The sequence below is a fragment of the Hemiscyllium ocellatum genome (assembly GCF_020745735.1).
Source record: "Hemiscyllium ocellatum isolate sHemOce1 chromosome 27 unlocalized genomic scaffold, sHemOce1.pat.X.cur. SUPER_27_unloc_37, whole genome shotgun sequence".
In the NCBI taxonomy this organism is placed as follows: Eukaryota; Metazoa; Chordata; class Chondrichthyes; order Orectolobiformes; family Hemiscylliidae; genus Hemiscyllium; species Hemiscyllium ocellatum.
Window position 1 is genome coordinate 74,033 of NW_026867506.1, and position 11,911 is coordinate 85,943.

The 11,911-nt window shown below is 44.9% G+C and overlaps 1 protein-coding gene across 1 annotated transcript in view; it reads left to right on the forward strand.

Annotated features, from left to right (window-relative positions):
- Nucleotides 1–8,264, forward strand: part of LOC132808216 (zinc finger protein OZF-like) — a 69,542-nt gene extending 61,278 nt beyond the window's left edge. The window contains exon 5 of the mRNA XM_060822046.1: nt 7,112–8,264. Within this exon, the coding sequence (XP_060678029.1) occupies nt 7,112–7,945 (834 nt within the window). The 3' untranslated portion in view covers nt 7,946–8,264. The remainder of the gene's footprint in view (nt 1–7,111) is intronic.
- The last annotated feature ends 3,647 nt before the right edge of the window (nt 8,265–11,911 follow it).

Sequence of the window (11,911 nt, forward strand, 5' to 3'; positions counted from 1 at the left end):
CAAACTCTTTTCCCCATGGTAGGCGACTCCAATCCTAGAGGGCATAGGTTTCACGTGAAAGGGGAAAGATCTAAAACTGACTGAGGGACAACTTTTTCACACAGGGTAGTGCATGTTTGGAATGAGCTGCCAGAGGAAGTGGGGAGGCTGCTACAATTACCCATCCAGATGCCTTTTAAACGTTGTATGTGAATAAGAAGAATTTAGAGGGATACAGGCCAAATGCTGGCAAATGGGATTAGATGAGTTTCGGATATCTGGTCAGCAAGGATGAGTTGGACTGAAGGCTGTGTTTCTGTGCTGTATGACTTTAATCATCTTGCGTGAAAGCAGAAGTGTTGTTGTGAAGAGTGGACTTTCAGAGCAGCTTTCAAAGATGTTTTGCCTTTACTGAAGCAGAAGAAGTTACAATGAAATATTTAATTGGTGAGACAGCAACTGAGTACATGAGTACTTCTAGGATTTTGGTGGATGGATGTGGGAATTCATTGCACTGTGGGGTGAAGTGCTTTAAGGCTTACCAGCAGTAAGGACAGTGTGCTGATTGGGGTGCCCAGTGAAGGGCTAGGTGGAATTTTTGAGTTAAACTGCTCATTTCTGTTAGCCTTCGATGTTTTGTTTCCAATGCTATCCATCAGGAGCGGTGAATGAGTAACTGGTATTGTTAGAAGCCTTACAGTTTTCAGTACTGCAGGAATTGCATTATTTCATCAGCATTGTAAAGGTTACTGGCAGCAGCAGGAGGTGTGGGCTGTATTCACTAGAAATGATTAAGCATTTAGATCAATACATACAAGAGGGCTGGGGGGGGGGGGACTTGTCTTTTGATTTGCAGAAGGTGGGAGATTCTGGGAGCTGTGATCTGAGGCAAACACAACTGCGGTAAATCATAGAAGTCCTACAGCGTGGAAGCAGGCCAATCAGCCCATCAAGTCCATTCTGACCCCTCCAGAGAGCATCCTGCTCCCGCCCCTACCCCTCAGGGAATCAAGGGTAGTCGGGATAATGCAAGTAAGAAGAGGTGAGATGATGGATAGATCAGTCACGATCTTAATAAATGGTGAAGCAGCTTAACAGGCCAAATGGCCTACTCCTGCTTCTATTAAGACGAAACTATAACCCAGCATTTCCCATTGGCTAAGCCACCTAACCTGTACATCCCTGGGCACTATGGGCAATTTAGTAAGGCCAATCCAAATCAAGGTAGATAAGCAATGTAGTGATGTGGAAAATGGACATCAGAGAACAATAGAAAAGAACAAGGAGAATAAACGTACCAGCAATTTAAACTGGATTCAAAAGATTACAAACAATAAAACTAAAAGGTCAGTGTCTGACTGTGTGCTTGTTATGAAGGTGTAGAGGTACTGTACCTTGAAGAGAGTTTAAAATCGAGCAGAACAAAGTGTTTTAAACAAGATGAGAATGTAATATTTGGTCAACACAAATAGAGCAACTGGGTTGCCATGAGGCACAAACAAATTTAAATTTGGCCAATCAGTTTAATTTTGCCCCAAAATACCAAAGTCCAATCAAGTTTGAATTAAGTATTTTGATAATATTAACACCAATAAAATGATCCGATGTTTGGACTATAAAACTGGGCATTTCTGTGAGTTTTAAAATTCTCTGTTGGACGTAAAGAGTAAAGTTGTTAAATGTTTACTTTTAAATATTTACCTTTGGGATAGTTCTTTGCCTCTCGAACTTTTACAGATTACTGCATGGGGTGAATCATCTCTATATTGCTGGTTTAATTGAGCAGAGGGGGTTACCCGTGTCGTAATAGCGCTGCAACGTAACAAAAGTGAATGAATTGACTGCTCACATTGAAGAGAATAATTATGATCTGAGACTCCTTACAGAGACATAGCTTCAGGGTGACAAGGATTGGATCCTAAATATTGAGGGCAGATGTGGCATTCAAGTCGAATGCGAAGCTAGGTAAAGGTAGAGGGTTGACACTGCTAATCAAAGCAACTGACCACAGGGTAGTCTGGTGTCAGCTCGGATTTCTGGTTTCTTTGTCCTTGGTTGATCTTCCTGTTCCCACACAGTTGTTGTCTGTTCTCAGCTGTGCTTCATTTCTGCTGAAGCTTTAACCTCCTTGACACCTTCTGGAACAATAAAACATTCACTCAATCAAAGTCCAACCTACAGTCTCCCAGCCTGTAAACCATCCAGACACAGAATCATATTACCAGAAAATATAACAGAAAAGCGAAAAATTAGAATTAAATAGGTGTTTGTGTTTGTTCATTGGCAAGTAAACTAGAAATAGGGGTCTGCTAGGATTCTTATAGTGCCCTAATTGAAGAATTCTCTCTCCCTTACATCTAAGTATTAGCACCCAGCTATGATTTATAACAATATTTACATCAACAGAAATAAAGCATCTGTTATGCAATACAGTATGGAACTAGACTTTTTCTCTCTCTCATGTACGCGACACCCACACACCCACACACGTCTATGGGGTGTATTTGTATTTGCAGATACATTGTGCATTTTGCTCAAAAAATGCACAATCTGCAGGCAGACAATACATGAAATATTTTATAAATTCCACTTTGGAAATAGAACCAGTCTGACTCAAAAACTGGGATACAGACAGACTCTGGCCTCACACCTTTAATGCATTGCCTGAGTTGAGTTGTCATCTTTTCTAATAAAACCTTAAGTTATCTCGAGTAGGTGTCTTATTAGAAGTTCTGGGATTTACATATTAATGACACCAGCAACTCATTCTAAAAGATGAAAGACTTTACAATCCAGGGTTCTTCAATGTATCATTTCAGTGGCATGACTCTGTAATGTTTTGCTGTAAACTCCGTGTATTATGATCTTATACTCCACAACCACCTGAAGAAGGAGCAGCGCTCCAAAAGCTAGTGCTTCCAAATAAACCTGTTGGACAGGTGTCATGTGATTTTTATCTTTGCCCAGGTTAGGGTGGATTGGCCCTGCTAAATTACCCACAGTGTTCAGGGTTTTGCGGGTGTGGGAGAATTGTTAGAAGCGATTTGATGCCACCTTCTCGTGACTGTCTGTGTGAACTTTGGTATGTTCTCCCCCTCTGTCTGCGCAGGTTACCTCTGGGTGCTCCGGTTTCCTCCCACAGTCCAAACATCAGCAGTTTCAGATGGATCGGATTCTTATGGTACCAAACTGGAGGAATTCTCTCTCCCTTACATCTAACTATTAGTACCCAACTCTGATTTATAACAACATTTACAGAAATAAAGCATTTGTTATCAAAATAGACATAGAGACAAACAGCATAGACATCAACATTTGCTTTCTCTCATGCATGCATATAAGTGTAAAGGGTGAATTTGTATTTGCAGAATTATATTTTTACACACATAGAACATTACAGCGCAGTGCAGACCCTTCAGCCCTCAATATTGCATCGACCTGTGGAACCAATCTGAAGCTCATCTAACCAACACTATTCCATTCTCGTTCAGATGCCTATCCAATGACCATTTAAATGCCCTTAAAGTTGGCGAGTCTACTACTATTGGAGGCAGTATGTTCCACACCTCTACTACTGAGTAAAGAAACTACCTCTGACCATCTGTCCTATATCTATCACCCCTCAATTTAAAGTTATATCCCCTCGTGCTAGCCGTTGCCATCCAAGGAAAAAGGCTTTCACTGTCCAGCCTAACTCTCTGATTATCTTCTGTCTCACTTAAGTCATCTTTCAACCTTCTCCCTAAAGAAAACAGCCGCACGCCCGTCAGCCTTTCCTCCTAAGACCTTCCCTCCATACCAGGTAACATCCTAGTAAATCTCCTCTGAACCTTTCCCAAAGCTTCCACATCCTTTCTATAATGCGGTGACCAGAACTGTACGCAATACTCCAAATCTGGCCGCACCAGAGTTTTGTACAGCTGCAGCATGATTTCATGGTTCTGAAACTCAATCCCTCTACCAACAAAAGCTAACACACTGTATGCCTTCTTAACAGCCCTATCAACCTGGGTAACTTTCAAGGATCTACGTACTTGGAAACAGAGGTCTCTCTGCTCATCTACACGACCAAGAATCTGACCATGAGCCCAGTACACTCATTCCTGTTGCTCTTTCCAAAGTGAATCACCTCACACTTTTCCACATTAAACTCCATTTTGAACCTCTCAGTCCAGCTCTGCAGCTTATCTATGTCCCTCTGTAACTGCCAACATCCTTAGTCAGTATGCACAACTCTACCGCCTTTAGTGTCATCTGCGAATTTACGAACCCACCTTCTATGCCCTCATCCAGGTCATTTATAAAATGATGAAGAGCAGTGGACCCAAAACAGATCCTTGTGGTACCTCACTAGTAACTGAACTCCAGGATGAATATTTCCCATTAACCACCACCCTCTGTCGTCTTTCAGCTAGCCAATTTCTAATGCAAAACTTTGATTTGTTCAAAAAATGCGCAAAATGCTGGCAGTCAATGCAGGCAGTGAATGCATATAATAGTTTGTAAATTTCACTTTGGAAACCGAACCTGTCAGATTCAAAATTGGGATACAGACTGACTGTGACCTCGTACCTTTAATGCATTGTCTGAGCTGAGGTGTCACCTTTTGTTACAAACCTTAAGTTATCTCGAGAAGGTGATTTGTTAGAAGTTCTGAGATTTACATATTAATGATTCCTACAACCCATTCTGAAAGATTAAAGACTGATGGTTTGCCACGTCTGTATGTTGAGTTTCTCTCTGGTGTTGGTGTCAATGCCTTGACCCCGGGTCTGGTCGTTTCTAAAGACGCTGTATTGCAGGTTTATCCTGAATTTAGACAGTTTTTCTTTGCTTTCCAAAATCAGATCTGCTCACACTGAGCAGTATCCCAATGTTGTGAAAGATGTGAACTTTCAGGTAGTGTTATTCAAAAGAGATGTTTTTACTTTTTTGGCCCTGTAAGATCCTGAATTAGCACCCTTCAGGAGAATTAGAGTGGAGTGAGAATGGATGGGGGTTGGGGAGAGGGTGGGATGGTGCTTTCAATTTTGTAGAATAACAAACGAAAAGATTGTTCTGCAGAAAAAGAATTGCTTGTTGTGAATTTCTACCCTGGACTGATGTGAAAGTGAAGATTTGAGACCGCCCAAGGAATCCCTTGTGGACTCAGACCTGTAAAGCCTCTCTCTTGGTTCGTCCCGGAAATCGTACTGTTTGGAAGTCTGGAATAAAAACTTGTTAGTTATGGACAGTTTAGTATAATTTTAGTTATCTCCTTTATTCACTAATAGCATCACTGTGACAACATAACATTGATACCTATAAGCTAAACTAACTAGGTTCTAATAATCTAGGAGAGTAGGTTACCAGCTGTCCAGATGCCCAGCAGGCGACTCCAATGTATTGATACAAAGTGGCTTCCTTTCTACAAAAGTTTGAAAAAGGAATTGCATGTTCTTAATTAGACAGATAACAGTGAAAGACAATAATTCATAAGGAAGAAAAGCTCATTGACAGATCTGTGAAGCTTGACTAATCACTCCTACAGGCCCGAAGCCATTCGTCAGGTGGGAAAAACAGCTGAGTTAGGCGCCTGCGAGCGAGATAACCTCCTCTCATAAAGAGGTATCAGTCTCAGCTAATTGGAGAGTTCACAAGATAACCTCGCACAGCTCACATGTCAGATACAGTTGTTTTATAAAACAGCTTCTTAGTAAGGAGGGCAAACGTTCAATCATAAAATGGTTTCCCGACACATTGTGCAAGAATCTCTTCAATATCCGACCGAGAATAATTTCTAAGCTGGGAGCAGACTCCTGCTTTTTAAGCCCTAAATCATTCTGTCCCTGAGGCTGAGATGTTACCGTGAGGTTTCATTTCAACTGATTCATTCGTCTTCGAATGGAACATGCCTTCTTTTCAAGTTTGTGATTGAAATTCGAATAAGACATAAGATCTGATTAGTTAGAATTGATAGTGGGCAGTCTGTAAAGTCTGTAAAAACAGCAAGTAAGTTAAAGCTTTATCAATATTTCCTTTCACAGAGTTTGCATTTCATAACCAGAATTGGCTACTCAAAAGCACCAAAAAGTCTCGAAGCGCAATTAAAGTCAATCCATAGCAGCTAAGCACTAAGAGTTAATTTTCTACTGGATTCAACAGGCTCAGCACTAAAATGGTGTCCTTTTGAACTCTCAGGTCAGGGTTTTGTAACAGCAAAGATTTATTTTCTCTGGGACTGCCCTGCTTGCAAGGGGTATAAGAATCCATTATAACTGACAGCAACTGACCGTTAATTACAAAGCTTTTGATAGTACCGAGTTTCGTTTCAGGGTCAGAATCAAACACGGTCATTAATTTCACAAGGGAATGGCTGTGAATGTTATCACTTGGTGTCCTGTTCATACAGATTCACTGATGCTAAGGCAAACGTTCTTAATTGTCTTACAGCATCCTGTTATCACTTGGTAAGCCCAGGTGTCCCTATCTTTTGCATTCTTTCGGATCCCCCCTTTTCTGAGCCTTGCTGTCTGTCTATTTTCTAGTGCAATAAATGTGTTCTATAATTCAGCATTACATTGAGTCTAAATGTTTAAAGACAAGTTTTAAGGCTATAGACCTTCTCAGTGACAATGATGACTTTTGTAATCTCTTTTTACAGAGTATTTGATATGAAAACTGAAGTTTAAAAAACAACAGATGAAGGGCTTATGCCCAAAACACCGACTCTCCTGCTCCTCAGATGCTGCCTGACCTGCTGTGCTTTTCCACACTTTTCGACTCGGACTCCCAAGCGTCTGCTGTCCTCAATTTCAAGTCAATGTCTGACAGTCGTTCAGTCCATTGGGCCTGTAACGAGTTTTGACTAAGATTCTGTGAGAAGGAGCAAAGTTTTTTGGTCCCTGTTTCAGTACGTTTTCAGCATCAGTGGGACGGAATGAGAGATCCTACTGTTACAGTGCACTGAGTGTGGAACCTAAAACAGTTATTCAGCCTGGAAAGAGGAATTCACGGTGGGGAGGGACTGTACACATGTTTGTGTACCGCTGAAGCTTCAGCCATGGAGAAACCCGAGGAATCCCTCCCCGTGGAGAAATCTTGGAAGTGTGGCGACTGTGGGAAAGGCTTCCATGTCCCGTCTGTCCTGGAGGCTCATCGGCGCAGTCACACTGGGGTCAGGCCATTCTCCTGCCCTGAGTGTGGGAAGGGGTTCAGCAGTTCCTCCACCCTGCTGAGGCACAGACGGGTCCACACAGGGGAGAGGCCCTTCAGCTGCTCCGAGTGCGGGAAGGCCTTCAGCAATTCCTCTGACCTACTGAAGCACCAGCGTGTCCACACCGGGGAGAGACCATTTGCCTGCCCAGAGTGCGGGAAGGGGTTCAGCAGTTCCTCCGCCTTGCTGACCCACCAGTGGGTCCACACAGGGGAGAAGCCCTTCAGCTGCCCCAAGTGTGGGAAGGCCTTCACCCAGGCCTTTTCCCTGCTGAGGCACCAGAGTGTCCACACCAGGGAGAGACCATTCGCCTGCCCAGAGTGCGGGAAGGGGTTCAGCGATTCCTCTGCCCTGCTGACCCACCGGCGGGTCCACACAGGGGAGAGGCCTTTCAGCTGTCCTGAGTGTGGGAAGGCCTTCACACATGCCTCCAACCTGCTGACCCACCGGTGGGTCCATACCAGGGAGACGCCCTTCAGTTGCCCCGAGTGTGGGAAGGCCTTCAGCAATTTCTCCCACGTGGTGATCCACCGGCGGGTCCACTCCGGGGAGAGGCCATTCACTTGTCCTGAGTGCGGGAAGGCCTTCAGCAATTCCTCTGACCTACTGAAGCACCAGCGGGTTCACACCGGCAAGCGGCCCTTCAGCTGCCCTGTGTGTGGGAAGGCCTTCACCCAGTCCTGCAACTTGCAGAGGCACCAGCGGGGGCACCAGCGCTCCCAACAATCGGATTCTGCCGGTGAGGCTGCTGTGGGTCACCCCCAGGACTGAACCTCCTGCCCAGTCTGACAGTGGGAGAGTTGGTGGGCTTGTTTTGTTTTCTGCTGGACAGCACCCACTCCCACGGTGGCTCAGTGGTGAGTAGCATTGCCTCCCAGTGCCAGGGACCTGGCTTTGATTCCACTATTGGGGCAACTATCTGTGTGGAGTTTGCACATTCTCCTCCTGTGCCTGTGTGGGTTTCCTCTGGGTGTTCCGGTTTCCTCCCACAGTCCAAAGGTGTGCAGGCAGGGTGGATTGGCGAAGCTAAATTGTCCCAGTGTTCAGGGATGTGTAGGTGTGGTGTATTAGTCAGGGGAAATGTCGAGTAATAGGGTAGGGAAATGGGTCTGGGTGGGTTACTCTTCAGAGGGTCAGTTTGAACTTGTTGGGCTGAAGGACTTGTGTCCCCACTGTAGGGATTCTGTGATTCTATGAACGCTGCTGCTCATTGAGCCCGGGACTGCGCATTCCCACTGAAACAATCTGCACAAACCTAAGCCTGCAAGGCCATTGGAGCAGAAGTTAGGCCATTCAGCCCATCGAGTCTGCTCTGCCATTCGTTAGAGACAAAAATAAACTGCAGATGCTGGAATCCAGAGTAGGCAAGCAGGAGGCTGGGAGAACACAGCAAGCCAGGCAGCAGCAGCAGTGAAGTCAGTGTTTCAGGTATTAACCCAAATCATTGACTTCTCTACCAGAAATGATTTACCAGGATGTTGCCGAGAGGTTGAATAGACTGGGGCTGTTTTCGCTGGAGTGTCAGAGGTTGTGGGGTGACCTTATATGGGCTTATAAAATCATGAGGGGTATGGATAGGGTAAATAATCTCCCTGGAGGTTGCACAGTCCAGAACCAGAGGGTTTATGGTGAGAGGGGAAAGATTTAAATGGGACCTAAAGGGCAACCTTTTCATCCAGAGGGTGATGCATGTATGGAATGAGCTGCCAGAAGAAGTGGTGGAGGCTGGTACAATGACAGCTTTTAACTGGCATCTGGATGGGGACATGAATAGGAATGGTTGAGGGGGATGTAGGCCAAGTGCTGGAAACCGATCCTTTGGTCCAACTCATTCATGCTGACCAGATATCCGAAATTACTCTAGTCCCGTTTGCCAGCACTTGGCTTGTATCCCTCTAAACTCTTCCTGTACATACACCCATCCAGGTGCTTTTCGATTAGATTCCCTGCAGCTTGGAAACAGGCCCTTCGGCCCAACACGTTCTCACCGACCCTCCGAAGAGTAACCCACCCTAACACTACAGGCAACTTAGCATGGCCAATTCACCGAACCTGCACATCTTTGTGACTGTCGGAGGAAACCCGCGCAGAGATGGGGAGAGTGTGCAAACTCCACACGCAGTTGCCAGAGGCTGGAATCGAACCTGGGAACCCTAGTGCTGTGAGGCAGCAATGCTAACCACTGAGCCACCGTGTCACCCAAGGCTTGTGCATGTTGACATTGTCCCAGCATCCACTACTTCCTTTGGCAGCTCACTGCATCCATGCACCACCCTCTGTATGAAAAAGTTGCCCCTCGCGTCCCTTTTAAAATGTTTCTCCTTTCACTTTAAACCTATTCCCGCTAGTCCTGGACTCGCAGGGAAAAGACCTTGACTATTTACCCTATCCGTGCCCCTCATGGCTTTTTAGACCTCGATAAGGCAACCCCTCAGCCTCTGAGACCCCAGGGTAAACAACCCCAGCTTATTCAGCCTCTCCCTGTCCCTCCAAACCTTTCCTACTCATGCACTTATCCAAATGTCTTTTAAATGTTGTAATTGTGCCCATGTCCACCACTTCCTCTGGAGGTTCATTCCACACGTGAACCACACTCTCCACATGTCTTTTTGTCAATCTCTCTTCTCTCACTAAGTTTGTGCCCCCTGGACTTGAATCTCCCATTCTAGCGAAGAGACAATTACCATTAACACTATCTATGCCCCTCATGATTTTACAAAACTCACCTCTCAACTTCCTCTGCTGCAGCGGAAAAAAAAATCCAGCCTTAATTCCAATTCGCTAATAATAGTGCAGCAATGATTTCAGGTCTTTGTGTGTGTCAAGGATCTCTCCTTTCTAAGCCAATGCAGTCCCTCTTATGTTCACCTGATCTTAAAATGAATGGTGCCCTATTCATTTAAAATGTGTGTTTTCTGGGCAAAGTCAGTCCTGGTGGGGAAATAGCCGGTGACGTCTTATTCTGGGAGGCTGCTTCTGACCAGGTTTAGATTAGATTAGACTAGATTACTTACATTGTGGAAACAGGCCCTTCAGCCCAACAAGTCCACACCGACCCTCCGAAGAGCAACCCACCCAGACTCATTCCCTCTGCACCTAACACTACAGACAATTTAGCACGGCCAATTCACCTGACACACTTTTGGCCTGTGGGAGGAAACCCACACAGCCATGGGGAGAATGTGCAAACTCCACACAGACGGTTTGTATGCTCTGTTTTGAGATGTAGGAGTAGAATTTCACAATAAAAGATGAATGCAGCCTTTATTCATGACTCATTATTAAAGACACTTTCTGCATTTACAAATGTGATTCAGAAGCTTCTACAAATGAATCTTTAATGTCAGTCAGGATTTTGAGAGTCACTGTGGCTCTGTCACAGCACAGGGGAGGACTCTTTTTCAGACAGAAAAGAATCCTGCAGAAAACTCTCCCACATCAGATGACCAAAACCAACATGTTTGTAACAAGCTGTGAAACTTGAAAGGGCTCTGAAAAGATTGACAAGTATGTTGGTAGGGTTGGAAGGTTTGAGCCACAGGAAGGGATTGAATAGGCAGGGGCTATTTTCACTGCAACATCGGAGGCTGAGGGGTGACCTCAGATTTATAAAATCCATGAGGATCTTTTAGGCAGAGGTATCCCAGGAGTGATAAATTTGGCCAAACCACAAGGTCTTTTCCCCTGGGTGGGGGGAATCCAGAACTAGAGAACAGAGGTTTGGGTGAGAGGGGGAAAATTTAGAAGGGACCTCAAAGGGACAAGTTTTCTCACACAGGGTGGTGCATGTACAGAATGAGCTGCCAGAGGAAGTGGTGGAGGTTGGTACAATTACAACATTTAAAAGGCATCTGGATGGGTACATGAGCTAAATGCTGACAAATGGGAGTAGATTAAATTTTGGATGTCTGGTCAGCATGGACGAGTTGTACCGAAGGATCTGTTTCAGTGCTGTACATCCCTACGACTAGGCCCCTCGGGTTCACACACAAAGAAACTGTCAGCAACGTTGGGTTTCAGAGTTCGGTTGAAGTAATGTGGTATCTTTTAGAGACTTCGACTCAAAAGAGATGCACAGCAGGGAAACAGACCCTTCAGTCCAACTTGTCCATGCTGGCTGTATATCCTAAATTAATCTCATCCCATTTGCCAGCACTTGTCCATATCCCTCTAAACTCTTCCTATTCATGTTCCAATCCAGGTGCCTTTTAGATGTTGAAATTGTACCAGCCTCCACCACTTCCTCTGGCAGCTCATTCCATACACACACCACACTCTCCGTGAAAAGGTCTCCCCTCAGGTCCCTGTTAAATCTTTTCCCCCTCATCATAAACCTCTCGTTTTGGATTCCCCACCCCAGGGAAAAGATTTTGACTATTTACCCTATCTGTGCCCCTCAATTTTATAAATATCTACCAGGTCACTCCTCAGCCTCTGATGTTCCAGGGAAAATACCTGCAATTTATTCACTCTCTCCCTCTAACTCAAACCCTCCTACCTCAGAATCATCCAATCATTTCAAGTTTCACTACATCCTTTCTGGAGACACAATTTGCAGGTGTACAGTGTTATGGACCAGGCCAGATCCCCTCAAAACATTCTAGGAAGGTAGCCCAGGCCCTAACTTTTTTTAGTTGTTTCAGGCAGAGGTACCTCAGGAGTGATGTAGCTGGTCAAATCACTTGGCTTCGAGGAAAACAATTTACTTACACACCGCCGAATGAAACAAAAGCAAAA